General features: G+C 45.5%; 1 protein-coding gene across 1 annotated transcript; it reads left to right on the plus strand.

The window, feature by feature from the left end:
- Positions 1-16: 16 nt before the first annotated feature.
- LOC130473776 (zinc finger protein ZFP2-like) lies at positions 17-16,839 on the plus strand (the record flags this gene model as incomplete). The annotated part of the gene is made up of 8 exons (XM_056845373.1): positions 17-124; positions 263-305; positions 2,447-2,514; positions 6,248-6,256; positions 9,863-10,051; positions 14,072-14,183; positions 15,236-16,202; positions 16,542-16,839. Coding segments are annotated over exons 1-8 (1,794 nt in total), but the record flags the coding sequence as incomplete, so codon positions are not given.
- Positions 16,840-20,701: the final 3,862 nt, after the last annotated feature.

The following is a 20,701-nucleotide window of genomic DNA, read 5'->3' on the forward strand; positions in this document are numbered from 1 at the left end:
CGTCCTGCCCCCAGAGATGGAGAGCTGGGTCAGGGAATGTGGGCCAGAGACCTGTTCTCAGGCAGTGGCCCTGGCAGAAGGCTTCCTCCTGAGCCAGGCTGAGGACAAGAATCAGGACCAGCAGGTGAGAATAGTAGTGTGGGGGAGCATATGGTAATATCCCAGATCCCTTCGAAATTGACACGGGTTGCCCCAGCTTTTTGGAACCCCTCATTCTTTTCTCACCAGCCTCGCCTTTCATGGATCCCCACTTCTGTTTCAGGTGCAGGAGAGGATGGCGCGTTACCACGGAGCAACCTTTCCAAGTAAGATCAAAAGGGGTTCATGCCCAATGGATGGCCTCCTTGGGAGTAGGGGGGCTGCTCTGATGCCCCCTGCTCTTGCGCGGGAAAGATGCTCCACTCCATCCTTTCATGTAGAAACCTAGAATTGATTTAAAATCACTGCAGGATAATTGGACAAATACAGTAAGGGAGTTGAGGACAAAGATGCCTCCAAACTCAAACTATGATGGTTAATGTCTAAAAATTGGGAAAATAGATCATTGGGCCAATAGAAAGACATAGAAACTGAAAGGTTTTCATGAGCTCTTATCCCTTAATAACTTCCAGTACTTTTAAGTGAAGGGCTTTTTGCTATGCAGTTATGTACTGATACTTGCTGGTCAAATGACTATAAATAAACTGAACCCAGCAGCTATGCAATTATAAACAGGGCGAAGAGGTGCATCTAGAGTTGATAAATCGGAGAAGGATGGTGGTGGAAGGTGGCAGTCAGTGGTTTTAAGGCTATGTTGTATCTGACTGGGTGTAAAATGCCAGCGTAGGTGATGTTTTGTCAAAAGATGATCTTGGATCATTCTGTAAATACCCATGTTTGGCAGTATGACACCCCTGGTCTCCTCATTCTTAGTGAATATAATATTCTGTTATTATTGTCAATAGCAATACGATGCAGCTCGATGGGTCCTTACAGGGACCTCGTGGATAGCACACATATGAGTGGTGCTGCATCAGCTGTATTTGCTCCAGATTGTTTACCGGATCAAATTCAAGATGCTGGTGCTTACTTTTAAAGCCCTAAACAGCCTGGGACACCCCCCCCCCCATATTTGAGGAACTACCTCTCACGATATACCCCTTAGAGGGTGTTATGCTCGTCAGGAGATAATCTCCTAGTGGACCCTGGTCCAAAGATTGTTTGACCGTCCTAAACCAGGGCCAGAGCCTTTGTGGTGGTGGCCCTCACCTGGTAGAACTCTCTGTCTAGGGAGATCCGAGCCTTGAGACACGTGGCTCAGTTTCACGGGGTTTGCAGGACAGAGATGTTCCACCAGGCTTATGGTTGAGGACAGTGATGGTTCTATACCAAGGCGGGCCATTCGTTGGGACCACTTCCTGAACCCACCCTGACTTTATTTTGCTGGCCTCCACCTCAGTCACCATCTCACATGATTCTTATCCAGACTTTGTTATCCGTTTTGTGTGGTTTATTTCGACCCCCGATTTGTTGTAAAAAATGGTAGTTTAATCAATTTTTATGAGGTGGATTCTGATATAAGGGGCCATCATCAGCCAGGTTTTATAAATTTGGGGATTTGTTATTGTATTGTGTTTTTATTCATATTATTTAATTTTATATTGGAATTACTGTGCACGTTTATATACTGATGTTTTTGTTTACATGTTGTAAGCCACCGTGAGCCTTGTTTTGGTGGGGAAAGAGTGGGATAAAAATCTAATAGTAGAGTGTAATAAATGGAATTGTTAATAATGCTAACTTTATTTTCTTTTCTGCTCTGACTTTGTAACTGGGACTCAAGGCAGAATATATGTATGATAAAAAGAAACACAATCAATAAGCAGTGGATTAAAAGATAGTATAACAGTATTAGATTGGATAAGAATCTTTGAATTTAACAGCATAGAATCCTCGTAAGGCTAATTAAAGCACTTAGGCTAAGACTGTAGACTGGGGGTGAAACGTCAAAGAAGGCATGCAGATAGAATAAAGAAGGCGCATCGGTGACATCTGCCACTGTGTTGTCTCAGTACCGTCAAGAGGGTAACGGCTGGTCCTTCAACAAGAGCAAGGCTGCCTTTTCCTGTAGGACCTGATAGTCTTGCCACATGCAAGGAAATTCTGGGATTTGGTAGCTGCTTTTCTGCCATTCTTTAGCACTTCCTGTTTCTTGCGTTGCAGAGTTCTTCATTCTAAATTCTGTTAATTCTGACCCATCAGACAAACAGACAGTAGTATATGATAACAGGACCAAGACAAGATTTGGCAAAAGGTTGGAGGCAAAAAGGATATGTGAAATGAGGATGCAGCGGCAATTGTGATCACGAGCCAAGAGAGAGAGAATCTAGTTCCCCTGCCAAGAAAGTATAATGCAAAGTATTTGGAAAGTATAGAACGCATTCTATTGACCTCCTTATCCTTCCAGGTGAGGCCATAAAACCTATGATGGAGAATCATGATGGAGAAAAAGCGGCTTCTGTGCAGCCAGATCGGGTAAGTGTGGAACTGTGGAAGGGGCCTTTGGGTGTCTCCCCGCACCCTCCCTAGGCCGGGGAGAATCTCCCTCTTCCTCTTTCCCTCGGCTGCTATCTCCGCTACTCACTGAATAGAAAATGAAAATGTCTGATGGAAGTTTGAACCCTGAAATCAAACATCTAATTATTGTCCTTTTGGAATGCCCTTACGAAGGGGAAGAGCTGTTAAGATTAACTGTGATGGCAGAAGAGTTTCTTCTTTATCTTTTCAGGGTCTGGTGACCTTTCAGGAGGTATCCGTTCATTTCTCTGAGGAGGAGTGGGGCCTGCTGGATCTGGACCAAAGAAGGCTTCACAAGGAAGTCATGGCGGACAATTATCAGAATGTGGCCTCCCTGGGTAAGGTGCTCATTTCCCTTGATTAAGAGATGCTGAAGGCAGAAACCGGTCCTTCTAAGAAGGACCCCAGCTCTGACCTGAATGGCCAAGGCTAGCCGTGAAGTAGGTCAATGCCTTTCAGTGATTCTGCTCTTAGAATTGACCCCTTTCTGAGAAGTGGTATGTTACCTTATTCAGATAATGAGCAGGACACAACTTAAATAACTTACAGAAGTATTTTTATTGTATAACTTCAATATAATATGTGTATATGCATGTATTGTAAAGTCTTAAAAGTGTATTCAATAATACAAGCAAGTTCTATATACTTAGTAGTCTTAAAATCCAAAACTTAAAATATAACAGTTAAAGAAGTCTGATTTAGTTCAGTTTAGATACCTTTATTGGCATATCAAACATTTATCCGAGTATAGGAGTTTTAATCGTAACATTTGACAAAAGGGGCACCAGAGGAGAACATGTTGGATAGTTTCAATCTCTTCATTAGAGCAAGGCACAATCTGTCGGGGAGGGGAACACCAGTATAACAACCAGTTAATAAGGCTGATGGTAATACATTAAATCTGGCTAGAGAAAAAGCCCTGTGGACGGCTGGAGTATACAGTTGATATAAATACATAGCAGTTTCACCAGATTTAGGAAATATTCCATGATAAAGAGGTGAACATGTCTTAATTGCAGACTCATATAATAAATGGAGTTCAGATGGAAATAAATTCGCTCTTATAACTGAAAAGGCCGCAGATTCAGAAACTAGAAGAAGGGAGTCTATAGTAATGCCGAGAGACCTGATTTTTGATTCTATATAAGTGATCCAATTCAAGTCATTAGAGTCTAAGAGAAATTGAAAGTCATAGCTAGAAGGATCTGAGTCGAACAGGAGGCGAAGCCAATATTTGATAGTAATAAGCCACATTTTAGTTATCATTAGATTCTGTCCACATTCTAGGTAAAGAGTTGCTTAGGGAACACATGATGGTACACCAAAAATTTTCCTTAGAAAATATGATTGGGGCTGTTCTATAAATTTATCAGCTGCTTGGATCCATATAGGGGCACCATAAAGTAACTGTGTCCCTATTTTGGCATTAAAGCCGCTGGAATGTACTGATTTCCTCTTCCAGAAAAATAAAATTTAGAAATTTGGCGATGTTAATGACCTTTTTCCTGTGATGAGTCCAAGTAGCGTTATATTGGTAGTGAACCCCAAGATATTTAAAGAATCTGACCTGTTCTAAGGAATGACCCTTAATTTTCCAGTAAAAAACCTTCCAAGATTTGGAGAAAACCATTATTTTGGACTTTTCATAATTTAACTCTAGATGGTTGGCTACACAATAATCGCAACAGCAATATAATAAGCATTTCAGCCCCACACGGGAGGAAGATAAAAGAAATAGGGGTATATGTACAGTTCCTAATCTGGGTCTGTGGCCATCAACTGAGGACAAAAAAGGGGCAACATCATTTTTAAAAAGGTTAAAGAGGTGAGGCCCCAATATACACCCCTGTTTCACCCCTTTATTAATTAATATCGTTGGGGTAAGTCTTCCAGAGGAAGAGCATCTTACTTGGCAAGATGTGTCCGAATATAATCTCTTTATAAGGAATAGTAGTCTCTTATCTGGGATCAACCGATCAAGTTTCTTCCAGAATAAAGTTCCCAAAACAGAATCAAATGCCCCTTTTAGATCTAAGAATGCAACAAAAAGCTTACCTTTCTTTCTTTTGACATATTTATTTATAAGGTGGAAAAGAAGGATACAGTGATCAAGGGGAGATTTACCTTGGCTAAATGTGATTTGTTCAGGGCCTAAGATTTTAAAGAGTGAAATCCAATTAGTGAGTTTAAGTTACAAAACTTTGGCATATAATTTCCCAATTATAGATAATAAATTTATAGGTCTATAATTGGAAGGATTGTGATAAGGACCTTTTTTTAATAAATGGGAACAATAGTTGCATTACGCCAAGCGGCGGGGATTTGACCAGTTTTATTTACTAAGGTGAAGAGGGAAGCAAGGAGGAGGGCCCACCATTCTGGCTCAACTTTCAAGATCTCAGATATAAATCCATCAGGGCCAGGATTTGTTTTTAATTGCTTGATTAAAGTGATGATTTCTTCAGGAGTAACCAGGGGCCACTCAGGAAGATTGGCCTGTTGTAAATTAGGAAGCTCATTAGAGCATAGGGAAACTTCTTGAAATACAGAAGAAAAATATTGAAGCCAGCGTCCTGGGGAGATAAAAGAGGCTGAAGGAGAGTCAGTGCGTGTTGTACCAACAATCTGGGCCCAAAATTGTCTAGCGTTATTTGTCTTGACAGCGAAGAGGAGCTGTTCCCATTGTTTGTTGATAAATACCTGTTTTTTATGTTAATAAGTTGAGATAATTGAGGTTTCAAAATACAATATTCCTTTGGCAATTGAGTGGCAGAAGAATTGCGGAAGTTCTGATAAATTATACAAATATAGTTAAAGAATCTGATTCACAGTATCTAGAATAGCATATAAGTAAGTAGATAGACAAATGAAACCAGGTCTCTTCTGAGAACCTCCTAGTCCACACGAAGACTCAGAGATCGGACTTTCCTACCTTTCTGCCCTCATATTTATACGTTTCCAATATTAATTATATAATAGGAGAGCAGAAAATCTTGCTATATTTCAACCTCTGGAGAAGTCAGGATTAAGCAACCGAAGTAGCTTCGGGGTCGCTGCTGTTCCTTGCTACAATATTCTTACTAGCATTGTTGTCAAGACAACATACTGAATAGGCCTAGGTATGGCTCACAGAGTCAGTCAAATGAGGTGGTGCAGCCCTGAGGTAACAAATTAAAGAGAGACCGGGATTTCAGCAGGTGAGGTTTGGCTCTGTAAGAACATAAGAAAGGCCCTGCTGGATCAGACCAAGGCCCGTCAAGTCCAGCAGTCTGTTCACACAGTGGCCAACCAGGTGCCACAAGCAAGACGACTGCAGCAGCACCCTCCTGCCTGTGCTCCACAGCACCTAACAGAATAGGCATGCTCCTCTGATCCTGGAGAGAATAGGTATGTAGCATGACTAGTATCCATTTTAACTAATAGCCATGAATACCCCTTTTCCCGCTCTGAAGGAAGGGCATCTTGATCTTGGGTGTTTCTCATTCCATTGCTAGGGGAAGGCAGGACTTAACTAAGAACTTCCTGTCTCCTGATCGAGGAACGCCCTCACTTCCAGTTCTTCACCTGCCTTTGCTGGGGACAGGCAAGCCAACCATAGCTGTGCTAGGACAGTCAGGGAAATAGGCTTAGAGTAACAGTTCTCCTCTTATTTTCCCCCCTCTGTTCTCCCCCTCCCTCTCTCTTGTCTCAGAGTGAGCGAGTGAGTGGTTTACAATTACCAACGAAACAGTGGGGGCTGCATGCAGCCGTGATATACGACGCTGCAATAAAAATGTCCACCGGAGCAGAAGCACCAGAGGAGATAGAACTCCTATCTGATGCAGATCAAGATCTTGCTCTGAAATCGGCCCCTGCCTTTAGCTGCCCCGGCGGTCTATCGGACAGGGAGACCGACAAGCCTTCTCCGCCTTCCCAAACAACTGGGAAAGCTTCTAAAAAAGTGAAACTAAATGGCGGGGGGAAAAAGGCAGCAGCCACAAGCGCCATCTTAAACAGGGCTCTGCTTTGACCTCCAAAGTCCTCGACAGATCCCCTGTCGCTCAAATGGCGTCGGATACTTCCAAGCCTCCAGAGGGTAAAGTACCCCCCCTTTGCAAGAAGGGCCCCCCCCAAGCATCCCACCTTTGAACAAGTATCAGAAATGATAGACCATTCATTTGAGAGGGGTTTTTAGAGGCTGCAGGCACTTTTTCTTCCGTACCAGCAGGGTTGCCAACCTCCAGGTTGTTTTCAGTCTTTTTGTTCAGGGGTGCCCACATAGCCTGCAGTCTTCCCCTGGGTCTTCTAATGCCTCACATATTGTACAGGAGGAGCCCTGCTGCAGTCAGGCTACCTCTTCTAGACAATGGCTTACAAAAGCGGCCATGAAGGTTGTTCCTAATTCCCAAGAGCAGCCCCCACAGGGACAATTGCTCTTCGGTGGACAGGGCATCTGTGATTGGCGAACAAGAAGAGGGAGAATCTGTTTCAGACGAAGAGCTCCCGGTTATGCAGGAACAACAGCCCAGGCTGTTTTGTTTTGATGATTTTCAGGCTCTTTTGGCTACAGCTCTATTTGCATGAGACCTATCTGGCGAGGCTGAGGCCTCTGAGAAGCCCAAGCCAAAATCCAGACGCAAGGGTTCTAAGGAGTATTTTCCTCAATGTGATGCCCAGACTATTAGGTCCCTTTACCAGAATATTTTGAGAAGGTTATTAGAGCAGAGTGGGAAAAGCCCCTACATAACAAACAGTTCTCTGGCAATGCCAAGAAACTTTATGACATTGCTCCCTATGCTATGGATATGCTGGAGCTACCTCTAGTGGATGTTCCCATTACTGCTCTACTATCCTCCGATCCCCTATCTGAAGAGGGAGTAGGATTCATTAAAGATCAATGGGACAGGAAAATGGAGTTCCTCTCCAGAATAGTTCACGAGGCAGCTTCGCTGTCCATCCAGGCTAACACTACAATAGCCCTTATGGCTAGAGCTTCTAATTCATGGATTAAAAAGCTAATCCAACTGCTACCCACTGCAGATAAAAAAGTAGCGGAAGGTCTTTCTAGAGCAGTGGTGGCGAACCTATGGCACGCGTGCCAGAGGTGGCACTCAGAGCCCTCTCTGTGGGCATGCAAGTCGTCGCCCCAGCACAGAGTTTGCCTGAGTTCGTTCTCCCGGCTGAGGAGGCTGGGGACCAGCGGTGCCTTCCTGGCTCCTCCGGGAAGCGCCGGGCTCCTTCCCAGTGCCTTCTCCGCGGTTGCCAGCTGCGCGCTCCAGAAGAGAAGACAAGCCTTCTGCCAAGGACTGGAAGAGGCGGAGCCAGGACGGGGCTGGACGGGGAGTGGGACACCTGGGTGGCCGTCTGCGGCAGGCTGGTTGGTGACTGCAGCACAGGGAGTTGGCGGTGAGGGCTGAACGGGGGCCCACCTGGCGTTTGTGCTGGAGTCAAGCCCTTCGCTTAGCCCGGGTTTCCACTCTGCTCGTTCATGCAACCGAAGGTGCCTCTGAGCGCTTGCAGAGGGCTGTTCCCACCATCAGCCCCACCCCGCATAACAGTCTTTTTTAATTCGTATGAAGATAACAGTTGGAAAAAGAACCAAACTGAAGGGGTGGGGGCTATGCTCCATCTGCTTTCTTTACCTCGCTCGGCCACCCATGCAGGGTTGCCAACCTCCAGGTAGTAGCAGGAGATCTGCTATTTCAGGTCACCTGGAGAAAATGGCCACTTTGGCAATTGGTCTCTATGGCATTGAAGTCCCTCCCCAAACCCCACTATCCTCAGGCTCTGCCCCAGAAACCTCCCACAGGTGGCAAAGAGGGACCTGGCAACCCCTAGCCCCATGTGGACTTCTAGCTGTGTTGGCACTTTGCGATAAATAAGTGGGTTTTTGGTTTCAGTTTGGGCACTTGGTCTCTAAAAGGTTCGCCATCTAGTGTATTGAAGGCCTCTTCCTTCATGGCAGACACCTCACTAGATGCCGTGATCTTTTCAGCTCGATCTGTGGCTTCCAATACACCTATTCGCAGGGCACTGTGGATCAGGCCATGGTCAGCTGGTTATAGGGCAAAGACCATGTTAATGGCACATCCCTTCAAGGGTGGAAAGCTGTTCGGAGAGAGGCTGGATAAGATGTTCTCAGAAATAAAGGACAAAAACAGGGCCTTCCTTAAGTCTCATAAAAAGGACACTCGTTATAGCCAATATAACCAGTCCTTTCGTTCCTACCATACCCTATCCAGGTTTAGACAGGATCAGCGATGCCCCCAGTGGTCCTCTCAGAGAGGATCATTTCGCCGCTTTAGCAGATTCAGCCATCTTTACCAGGCGCAGCCATTCAGGGGGGACAAACCAGACAAGTTTACCAAGGGAAATAAGCAGTGACGCCAGGACATCTGTGGTGGGGGGAAGGTTGCAACTTTTCCTCCCACAGTGGTGCCACTCCCAGGCGGATGCCTGGGTTTTACAACTGATTCAACAAGGCTACTTGATAGAGTTTCAGCGCAAGCCTCCAGACCGCCTTGTTGCATCTCCTCACTACCACAGCTTGGTGAAGCACCAAAGAACCATGGAGGCCATTTCCCATCTTCTCCAAATAGGGGCAATAGAGGAGGTGCCAGTTCAGGGGTGTCTCCAAGGAGTCTACTCCTTTTTCTTTACGGTACCCAAGAAGAACGGGGACTGGAGAGCAGTCCTGGACCTCAGATTTGTCAACTGCTTCATCCAGACCAAGCATTTCCGCATGGAGACCTTGAGAACCATTGTGGAGGCTCTGCGCCCTGCCACCTTCATGACCTCCATAGATCTAACCGAGGCATACATGCGCATCCCCATTCATGCGTCCCATCGACGTTTTCTCAGATTCAGTTACACGGACCTCCATCTTCAATTCAATGCACTACCATTTGGTCTAACCTCCACCCCACGTGTCTTTTCCAAAGTGATGGTATCCATTGTGGCGATGCTAAGAAAGGAAGGAATTCAACTTCATCCTTACTTGGACGATATACTCATTTGCGCCCCATCCCACGAGTTAGCCATTCAACATACCGACCGAGTCATCGCTGCACTGGAGGCACACGGCTTCCTCATAAACAAAACCAAAAGCTTGCTACATCCGACTCAAAGGATTGTACATCTGGGAGTAATAATAGATTCTACTGCCAACAAAGTGTACCTTCCACCTGACAAAGCACGCAAGATTGCGGCTCTGGCCAAGTCCACAGCAAAGTCGTCCCGACTCATGACTCTATTGAGATTGTTAGGCCTAATGATATCTTGCTTAGGCCTCATCCAATGGGCTCGTTTTCACTCCCGTCTGCTTTAGGCAGCTCTGCGTCCTTTCCAGCTGTTCATCGTGCACAAAATAAACAAGACCATCACCCTGAATACGGCTACCAGGGACAGCCTTTCCTGGTGGACCAACGTGACCAACTTGACGTCCGGACAATCTTACATTCACGAACAGCCCATACAGGTGTTCACCGATGCCAGTCTCGAGGGATGGGGAGCCACGGTGGCAGGTTCATTCACACAGGGTGTTTGGAGCCACTCAGAGTCCTCTCTCCACATCAACATTATTGAACTCAAGGCGGTCCATCTAGCCCTTCTCAAATTCCACAAAATTATACAGAACACGTACTAAATATTGTCAAAGGCGTTCACGGTCAGAGTTCATTGGTTCTTGTAGGTTATCCAGGCTGTGTAACCGTGGTCTTGGTATTTTCTTTCCTGACGTTTCGCCAGCAGCTGTGGCAGGCAAACAAGGATAAAAGAACATGAAAGATACTGCAGACTTGGTCAACCTGAGAAATCAGCAGTGGCTGAACATGGACTGACACAAACAGGACACAGGGTCTTATTCCAAGACACTGAAAGACTGGACAATTCTACCAACTATTTTGTCAGATTGCACAGAGAAGCCATTGAAATTCATAAACATCAGCACAACTTTAACAGAAAAGAAGAGAGTTTAAGAATGAATAAGGCTTGGCTTCCTGTCCTGAAAACCTCCAGACTGACAAAGACTACAGTCCACAATAGCCATGCAGATTAGATTTGGATTTCACACATTAACAGATCACTTCAGGATACAATGGTTCCATATTAACATACCACACCCTCATTAGCACATTATCTTGATACTTACAGGACAATGATTAGCACATTACCTTTGATACTTTTTTGCAGGACAATGATTCAGCTCAACCCAACCCCTTTCTGACTATATATTACTCTTCCTACACACTTGACACTGAGAGACACTGTCCTTCAGTGTTACTCCTCTGAAGATGCCTGCCACAGCTGCTGGCGAAACGTCAGGAAAGAGAATACCAAGACCACGGTTACACAGCCCGGATAACCTACAAGAACCAAAAAACACATACTAATCTGCACAGACAATGTGGCGACCAAGGCCCACATCAACAAACAGGGTGGATTCCGCTCACCCCATTTACATCAAGAGGCATCAAACATCATGAGATGGGCAGAGAAACATCTCATCTCCATCACAGCGGAGCATGTCCGGGGCATCCACAATACCCAGGCAGATTGGCTAAGTTGTCAATCCATCCAGGAAGGGGAATGGATGCTGAGTCCTCAGATCTTCCAAGCCATCACCAGTCGATTCAAGGTACCCATGATGGACCTTTTTGCCTCGTCTCGGAATCGACAGGTAGAAAGGTTCTTCTCTCGGTTCTGTCACCCAGAAGCCGAACAAGTAGACGCTCTCCTGAGCCAGTGGCCTCCAGGTCTCATGTATGCCTTTCCTCTGCTCCCGATCCTTCCCAAAGTGATCAGGAAAATAAGATTGGAGAGGGCAGAAGTGATCCTCATTGTGCCCAATTGGACACTCCGACTGTGGTTTCCGGCTCTCATGGAATTGTCTACCCAGACTCCATGGCAGCTCCCAGTATCTGGGAATCTCCTCCAGCAGGGACCCATGAACCATCTAGACCCGGGCTGGTTTCAGCTGACCGCGTGGAGGTTGAAAGGTCGAGGCTCCTAAAATTAGGCCTATCGGAGGAAGTGGTGGGGACCATTCTGAAAGCCAGACACCCCTCCACCACAAAAATTTATGAATATACCTGGAAGACTTTCTATCAATGGTGCCTCAGGAAGACATTTGTGTGTGTGTGTTAAGTGCCGTCAAGTCGCTTCCGACTCATGGCGACCCTATGAATGAAAGTCCTCCAAAATGTCTTATCTTTGACATGATGGAAGACATTTAACTCTCCTAAACTCTCTCAGTTACGGGACTTCCTGCAACAGGGAGCACGGCAGGGTCTCAGAGCAGCTACATTACGCAAACAGGTTTCTGCTATTGCGTCGGTGTGTCCAGAGTTGGATGGGATCTCCTTATCATCTCACCCTCAGATCAAAGCCTTTATCAAGGGAGTTGCTCAGTCCACCCCCCCCCCCCGGTGGTCCACTGTTTTCCCACTTGGAGGCTTAACACGGTGCTATCCTCTTTGACCAAAAGTCCCTTTGAACCTCTGAGAGAGGTACCGCTAAGGTTCGTGAGGATGAAAACCTTATTTTTAGTTGCCATCACTTCGGCCAGAAGAGTATCAGAATTGGGTGCTCTCTCCATCCGTAGAGACCTTTGCATATTCCATAAAGATAAAGTTGTCTTACGCACTAACCCTTCCTTCACTACCAAAGTGGGGTCCCATTTCCATCAGGCACAGGAGCTTCATCTCCATTCTGTCCCAATCCTTCCACCCCTAAGGAACGGAGTTGGCACTCTCTGGACTTGCGAAGAGCCCTTTGCATATACGTATCACGGACCACCAATATCAGAAAAACAGAGTTCATGTTTATATCCATTTCTGCACCCAACAAGGGTTTGTGCATGTCCCGTCGGTCCATCAGTTCCACCATTTGACTATGCATAAAAGAAGCCTATCTGGCTAGTGGCCTTCAAGTACCATCCGGCATCACAGCCCATTCTCTGCGGAGCGCAGCCGCATCAGCCGGCCTTTTCAAACAAGCCTCCACTGAGGAAATTTGCAAAGCAGCCACTTGGTCCAATGTCTCCACCTTCATTAGACATTATCGGATCAACACTATGGCTTCCGCCGAAGCGGCATTTGGAAGGCGCATCCTGCAGCACGTGGTGGAAGATGATGACGATTGAATTCCCCACCTGTTACTTCACTGCTCTTGGACATCCCAAGATCAAGATGCCCTTCCTTCAGAGCGGGAAAGGTACCTTGTTTACTCACTGAGGAGGTCCTTTCCGCTCTGCAGTAGAAGGGCATCTTGCCCGCACGGAGATGTTAGCATCATCTTCCATGGGTGGGCTTAAGCTCACCAAATACGCACTTACAAGCAGGATGCCTCTATACCGCACTTACACTTAGATGTTGAATTATCACAAGTTATAACTCATTTGGCTGTTTGTTCTTGTAATCCATGTTGAAAGTTTGTTCCCTGTCTTGAGTTGCTATAGAATAACTGGAAGTGAGGGTGTTCCTCGATCAGGAGACAGGAAGTTCTTAGTTAAGTCCTGCCTTCCCCCAGCAATGGAATGAGAAACACCCAAGATGCCCTTCTACTTCAGAGCAGAAAGGACCTTATCGGTGAATAAACAATGTACCTTCCTCCATGAATATGTCCAATCCCCTCTTAGGGGAGGGGCTGTGGCTCAATGGTAGATCATCTGCTTGGTATGCAGAAAGTCCCAAGTTTAATCCCCGGCATCTCCAATAAAGGGACTTGGCAGATAGGTGGTGTGAAAGACCCCTGCCTGAGACCCTGGAGAGCTGCTGCCAGTCTGAGTAGACAATACTGACTTTGATGGACCAAGGGTCTGATTCAGTATAAGGCAGCTTCATATGTTCATATATGTTCAAAGCCTTCCTAGTTGGCAGCCATCACCACATCCTGGGGCAGGGAGTTCCACAATTTAAGTATGCGTTGTGTGAAAAAATACTTCTATTTATCTGTTTTGAATCTGTCACCCTCCAGCTTCAACAGATGACCTCGCGTTCTAGTATTATGGGAGAGGGAGAAAAACCTCTCCACTCGCTCCAAACCATTCATAATTTTATAGTCCTCTATCATGTCTCCCCTCAGCTGCCTTCTTTCCAAGCTAAACAGCCCTAAGTGTCTAAACCACTCCCCATAGGTCAGTTGCTCTAGTCCCCTAATCATTTTGGTTACTCTTTTCTGCACCTTCTCAAGCTCTGTAATATCCTTTTTTTAGGTGTGGTGACCAGAACTGTACACAGTATTCCAAATGTCGTCTCACCATAGATTTGTACAAGGGCAGTATGATATCAGCAGTTTTATCCTCTATTCCTCTTCTAATTATGGCCAGCATGAAATTTGCCTCTATGTCTTCATGAGCTTCACTTGCTGAATTCCTGCCTCTGAGGCTTCTCTGGAATTCGGTTGGGCAGCTGCAGGTTTCCCATTCTAAGTTGTAGGGAAAGGGGGGATCTGTCTACGCTCGAGTCTGGTTTAAAGATCTGAATCTTTCTTAGAGTCAGAATGTCTGGAAGTCACTGGTCTCTTTCTTTCCCCAAAGGACTTCTGCTTCTCCATCCTGATTCCATATCCCCAGTGGAAGAAGCAGGAGATCCACTTGTCCAAGACGCAGAAGAACCAGAGGGATCAGCAGGTATCTGCTGACTTGTGTGGTGGGAGTGGATAGGACTTCTCTTGGGCTTAATTTCACCAGCTGGAGAACGGAGGGATTCCTCATGAGGCAACAGCCTGAGCATGGCCAGGAAAGCTTCCTCAAGTGTGAAAGAGAAGTTTAAACAGGAACAAAATGCTGGCTGGTTTGTACCTAAGATTGGTGGGAAATGTTTATTGAGTGCTCAGCTTTAATACACATTAATTTATTTATATGCTGCCTCTTCACAGACCTGCTCAAGTTAGCTCAAAACTAAAAACTAGAATAAAATCCTAAATACTGGCTAAGTGATCAGTTTAAAAATTCAGGGACACAAAAAGAGTGCAAAAAAGCCACAAAGTTGCCTCAGAAATCTCCTGAGAAACACTCAAGTTTAAAGAAGACCCTAAAACAGCTAAAAAGATAACCCCCGAAGTTAACGCCTAGTTGGAAATACATGTTTTCCCTTGCTGGGTCAGCTCCAGGCAAGTTTCAACGGGGCGGGGGTGGACATTCCCCAGACGAGGGGCACCACTGGAAATGCCCAATCTCCAGTCCCCACCTACCTCAGCTCGCCAGGCAGGTCCACAGAACACAGGGCTTGGGAGGCCAAAGTTTTCGGGGGGTGGGGAGTCCGGTGAGCTTGACATGTTTGGGGCTGAGAGTGGGTCTCCATAGTCCAGGTGTAAAGCTCTGCTCCAAACTGGCTGTCCAGTGAACGCAGTCAGTTCTGCGTTCGAATACAGAAAGATTTGCTAGAGGTCCCCCTAGTCCAGCCTCCTGATTCACACGGAGGTCAACTAGAGTCCCTGGAAGGTTCACAAATAGAGGAGCTCCAAAGCATCCCTCTTCAGAGAGTGACTGCCTCTAAACATGGAGGTTCCACTGGGCTACCTTGTCTCTGCTGGAACTACCCTTCAAGGAAGCATCAACAGCTGATTCATACAGGATAGAATTTGACTCTCCTTTAAGTGATCCCGGTTCTGTTGTTATGAAGAGAAGTTAATGGCCTTCTTTACTTGATTCCGCTTTTGCTTGAAGGTCTTACCAGGCATTTTTCTTTGTTTATTGCAGCGGCTGATGTTCGCCAGAAAAAGCCCAAGGGTGAACCACAACACCTATTTGCTGAAAAGCAGCAGAAAAGAAACGCTGGAACAATACGGAAGAGGGGGAAGGAATGCACTGCTTCTCAGGCTGCTGAATCCCAGGTGTTTGATACATGGTGGACAATCCACACAGGGGAGAAGCCTGATAAGTGCTTGAAGGGTGGAAGCAGCTTTGCTTGGAAGGAAGACCTTTTTGGCCACCAGCGTATCCACACTGGGGAGAAACCTTATAAATGCTTAGAGTGTGGAAAGGGCTTTGCTTCGAGTTCATACCTTACTGTCCATCAGCGTATCCACTCTGGGGAGAAACCTTATAAATGCTTGCAGTGCGGAAAGAGCTTTGCTTGGAATTCACAGCTTACTGTCCATCAGCGTATCCACACTGGAGAGAAACCTTATAAATGCTTGCAGTGTGGAAAGGGCTTTGCTTCGAGTTCAGAGCGTACTATCCATCAGCGTATCCACACTGGGGAGAAACCTTATAAATGCTTGCAGTGTGGAAAGAGCTTTGCTTGTAATTCAAATTTTACTATCCATCAGCGTATCCACACTGGGGAGAAACCCTATAAATGCTTGCAGTGTGGAAAGAGCTTTGCTTGTAATTCAAAACTTACTGTCCATCAGCGTATCCACACTGGGGTGAAACCTTATAAATGCTTGAAGTGTGGAAAGAGCTTTGCTCGGTGTTCAAAACTTACTATCCATCAGCGTATCCACACTGGGGAGAAACCTTATAAATGCTTGCAGTGCGGAAAGGCTTTTGCTTCAAGTTCAGAGCTTACTGTCCATCAACGTATCCACACTGGGGTGAAACCTTATAAATGCTTGCAGTGTGGAAAGAGCTTTTCTCAGTGTTCAAATCTTACTGTCCATCAGCGTATCCACACTGGGGAGAAACCTTATACATGCTTGCAGTGTGGAAAGAGCTTTACTCAGTGTTCAAAACTTACTATCCATCAGCGTATCCACACTGGGGAGAAACCTTATAAATGCTTGCAATGTGGAAAGGGCTTTGCTTCGAAGTCAGAGCTTACTGTCCATGAACGTATCCACACTGGGGAGAAACCTTATAAATGCTTGCAGTGTGGAAAGGGCTTTGCTTCGAGGTCAGAGCTTACTGTCCATCAACGTATCCACACTGGCGAGAAACCTTATAAATGCTTGCAGTGCGGAAAAAGCTTTGCTGCCTGTTCAAACCTTGCTACCCACCATCGTATCCACACTGAGGAGAACCTCTATAAATGCTTGCAGTGTGGAATGGGCTTTGCTTCGAGGTCAGAACTTACTGTCCATCAACGTATCCACAGTGGCAAGAAACCTTATACATGCTTGCATTGTGGAAAGAGCTTTGCTCGGCGTTCATGTTTTACTATCCATCAACGTATCCACACTGGGGAGAAACCTTATAAATGCTTGCAGTGTGGAAAGAGCTTTGCTTGTAATTCAAATTTTACTATCCATCAGCGTATCCACACTGGGGAGAAACCCTATAAATGCTTGCAGTGTGGAAAGAGCTTTGCTGACTCTTCAAATCTTGCTGTCCATCAGCGTATTCACACTGGGGAGAAACCTTATAAATGCTTGCAATGTGGAAAGAGCTTTGCTCAGAATTCACACCTTGCTGGTCATCGAGTAATACACACTTGAGAAAATCAGCGCTTGGACTGTGGAAAGAGCCTTCCTTGGATTCATGGGCTAATGGTTCTTGAATGAATCCACAACAGAGGAGGAGCCACATCGTCGCTTGGAATGTGGAAGGAACCTTATGAATAAGAAGAAACCATATGACTGCTTCCAGTTTTGCAAGATCTTCAGCCTCCAGCCCAACCTTTCCAGGAGTCATAATCTAGACTTTTGGTGCTCAGTTCAGCTTTAGCTTGTTAGGCTGGAAGTAAGTCTCATTGTAAGTCTCATTTTCTTTTAAATAAACTTTTTAAAACAGATACCACTGGAGGAGAGAGAGGAACCTGCTCGGTAGGCCAGGGAGCTTTTTGTCGCTGAGCTGGTATTTATAGTCAAAGGCCTTCCTCTATTGCCAGTCAGAGAGACAACAGATTCTACAGCGATGCCATTTTCTGTTGTCGTCTTTGCATTGTTGGGCAACAGGATGGGAACATTATAGATTCTCCCGCCTCCATCAGAAAAATGGCATTTTTGCTCAACACAGCAGTAATTTAATTGTATATGAAAACGTGGCTAAAATATCTGTTTCAAGTTACTGAAATCCATATAGAAATGGTTAAACAGTTCTGTTCCAGTGTCCTGAGAAGTAGACATGCATTGAAGATTCACAGGGGCATGGGGGCTGATTCAGAGCTTGTGGGGAGAAGGAGCTTAAGCCTCCCAATCTGATATGGCCACACTCTGATTAATAGAATTATTTTAAACCAATACATCACAATAATAAATCATTAAAACTGTAATAAAACCCCAGTTATGCATTCCAATGTCTAAGGCACCAATCAGCTCATTAATAAATTTTTCAGTCAGGAGAAGCCGGATGGGCAAGATGGAACAACAGTGCAGCACATAAGGAACAGAAGCCAGTTTTGATGGAAACAGTTGATGTCCTCAGCCATAGGCCTGGCAGAACATCTCTGTCTTGCAGGCCCTGCAGAACTGAAGAAGAGTTGGATTTTATACCCCAATTTTCTCTTCCTTTAAGGAGACTCAAACTGGCTTGCAATAGCTTTTCCTTCCTCTCCCCACAGCAGACACCTTGTGAGGTAGGTGGGGCTGAAAGAGTTCGGAGAGAACTGTGACTAGCCCAAAGTTTCCGAGCACGCTTCATGTGGCGGGTGTGGCGAAACCAACCCGGTTCACCAGATTAGAGTCCACCGCTCTTAACCTCTACACCACTCTGAGCTAAGTCCTAAGTCCTACAGGGCCCAGGTCTCATTTGACAAGAGATCTATCAAGCCAGAGCTGAAAAGGCGCTGGCCCTGGTCGAGGACAGCCGGACACTTGGGTTGGGTACCACCCATAATTTGTTAATGGATGATAGTGCTCTCTGAGAGATGTATCTAGAGATGTGGTCCCTCAAGTATGATTGTCTCAGACCGTTTAGGGCCTTAAAGGTCAATACCAGAACCTTGAACCTAATCCTGTAGTGCTGCTGGCAGAGCACCGGTTGGATATGTGCTCTCCAAGGGGTTCGTGCTGCGTTCAGGAGTAGTTGAAGTTTCCAGAGCAGGGCCAAGGGCAGCTCTGCAGAGAGCAAGTTACAGTAGTCCAGCCTAGAGGTGACCATTGCATGGATCACTGGCTAGGTCCTGGTGGGACAGATTGGGCACCCACTGCTTTAGCCTGGCACAGAGGGAAGAATGTCACCTTGGCTACGTGTGTGATCTGTGCCTCCATTGCCGGGGGCATCCAGTATCGCACTTACTAGTCTCTTGATGGTAGAGACAGGTGATAAAAAACTGATAAGACTGGAACAGCGTACAAATTTTATTTTATAGAACAAAAAATTGGCACGTTTAAATTACAGAGTTAGGACACAGGTCAAAGAGGCTTCCCTAATTCTGAGAAATAGGAAGCAAAAATGTAGTACTGCCTAGCAATGAAGTTTTGTTTACTTCAATTACAATCTGTATTCCTCTGTGTCCTCTCAGTCTGAAAAAGCAAGAATTAGAAAAGGCATCTAGTTTGCACTTAACACTAACGTTTTTAGAAGCGGGGATAAAAATCAACATTTGCTCTTAAAATAATATCATTTTGACCAGCTTTCTTGCTGTGGTGTCATTGCCTATATTTAGAAGAAGAGTTGGTTTTTATATTCTGATTTTCTCTACCACTTAAGGAAGAATCAAACCAGCTTATAATCACCTTCCTTTCCCCTCCCCACAACAGACACCCTATGAGGTAAGTGGGGCTGAGAGAGCTCTAAGAGAACTGTGACTAGCCCAACGTCACCCAGCTGGCTTCACGTGTAGGAGTGGGGAAACCAACCCGGTTCACCAAATTCGCGTCCGCTGCTCATGTGGAGGAGTGGGGAATCAAACCCGGTTCTCCAGATCAGACTCCACCACTCGAAACCACCGCTCTTAACCACTACACCACACTGGCTCTCTGATTGAGACAATCTTCATCACCCACTGCAGTTTGGAATGAAAACATTATTTATTTTTAGACTTATACCCCTCCCCTGGGTCACTGGGCTCAGCATGTCTCACAACATTAAACAGTCTAACAATAGGGATATGCACACACACAAAAAGTAAAATTTGGACCTAATTTTTTTTGGGGGGGGGAACGTGGATATTCCTGAACCCCCATATCAGGAGTATCTGGATACCCAAAAAGTTCAGGTCCATGGATGGCCTGTTAGAGGCTTTCAGGCGGAGGCTAGTAAGCCGGCTGTTGGGAATTCTCTAGCTTTGCATTCCCTGCATAGAGGGGTGTGTGTGGGTGTGTGTGGGTGGAGGGGGCAGCAATATAAAGCCCCTTCCAACTCTTGGCTTTATCTCTAGCTGCTATGATCCCATTTGTAGTCCAACTGCTTTAATAGACAGGCCATAAGAGAAGGTTTACATCTGTAAGTTTCAATCCACCACACTCTTTCCTGTCTCTGCATTTTCTGGCTTTTATACTTACCCAGAAGGAGGCAGAAAGCAAGGCCCCAATCCAATGCAGACGTAAGCACTGCTAGGCCCAGTGAAGTCAATGATCTATAGTTGGCATAGTTCTGCATTGATGGAGGGGCAGGGTCTTCAGATTTCCAGAGAACTAAAAATTCAAAGTAATCTTGGTTTAGAACCGCAAAGAATTTAATCATACTTTTCCTTTCCAAAAGGATTTGTACGATCTGAAGGGATGTTATCATTCTTTGATGTTCTATTCACTTGCTTCTTTACATGCTTACTATAGGTTCATGCTTTAAAATAAGCCATATTTAAAAATGTGTCATAACTTCGTAGGGAAAATGAAAGAAGCGTGCATATTTATCCAGCTCCTACCATACCACAGCGGGCCGAGACAAAAGCCAAAATGACAGTGAAAACCTTGAAACAAATGTACCCATGAACGTTTTGTTTTTACATGTGATACTTTATTTTACCTTTTTAAATATAAACAGTGTTATGGAAGCCCACAGAGCCTTCCGTTAGCGCCTGTAACATTTTAACTCCACAGAAGATGACACCATTGACAGTGGAAGACTTTCAAGACCAACTCTAGACACATAACTCCCTCTATCTCTCCTCCACTGAGTACTGGAGACTTTCTATTGGCTTTCCATACATGACATTAAAAATACAACTCTTAAAGGGAGTCCCTGAGTTAGGCATGCCACAACTTAATTTTCGACCATCACTTTCAGCAGAGTAGGTAACTATACCAGAGTCACTTCTTTGGCACTGGGATGTAGTTTCCTCTAAACCAAAGGGTATCCTTTACCTATAGCAGTTCTCTATCCAGGGCACGCACAAAAAAA

Source organism: Euleptes europaea, chromosome 1, assembly GCF_029931775.1.
Source record: "Euleptes europaea isolate rEulEur1 chromosome 1, rEulEur1.hap1, whole genome shotgun sequence".
NCBI classification, from domain to species: domain Eukaryota; kingdom Metazoa; phylum Chordata; class Lepidosauria; order Squamata; family Sphaerodactylidae; genus Euleptes; species Euleptes europaea.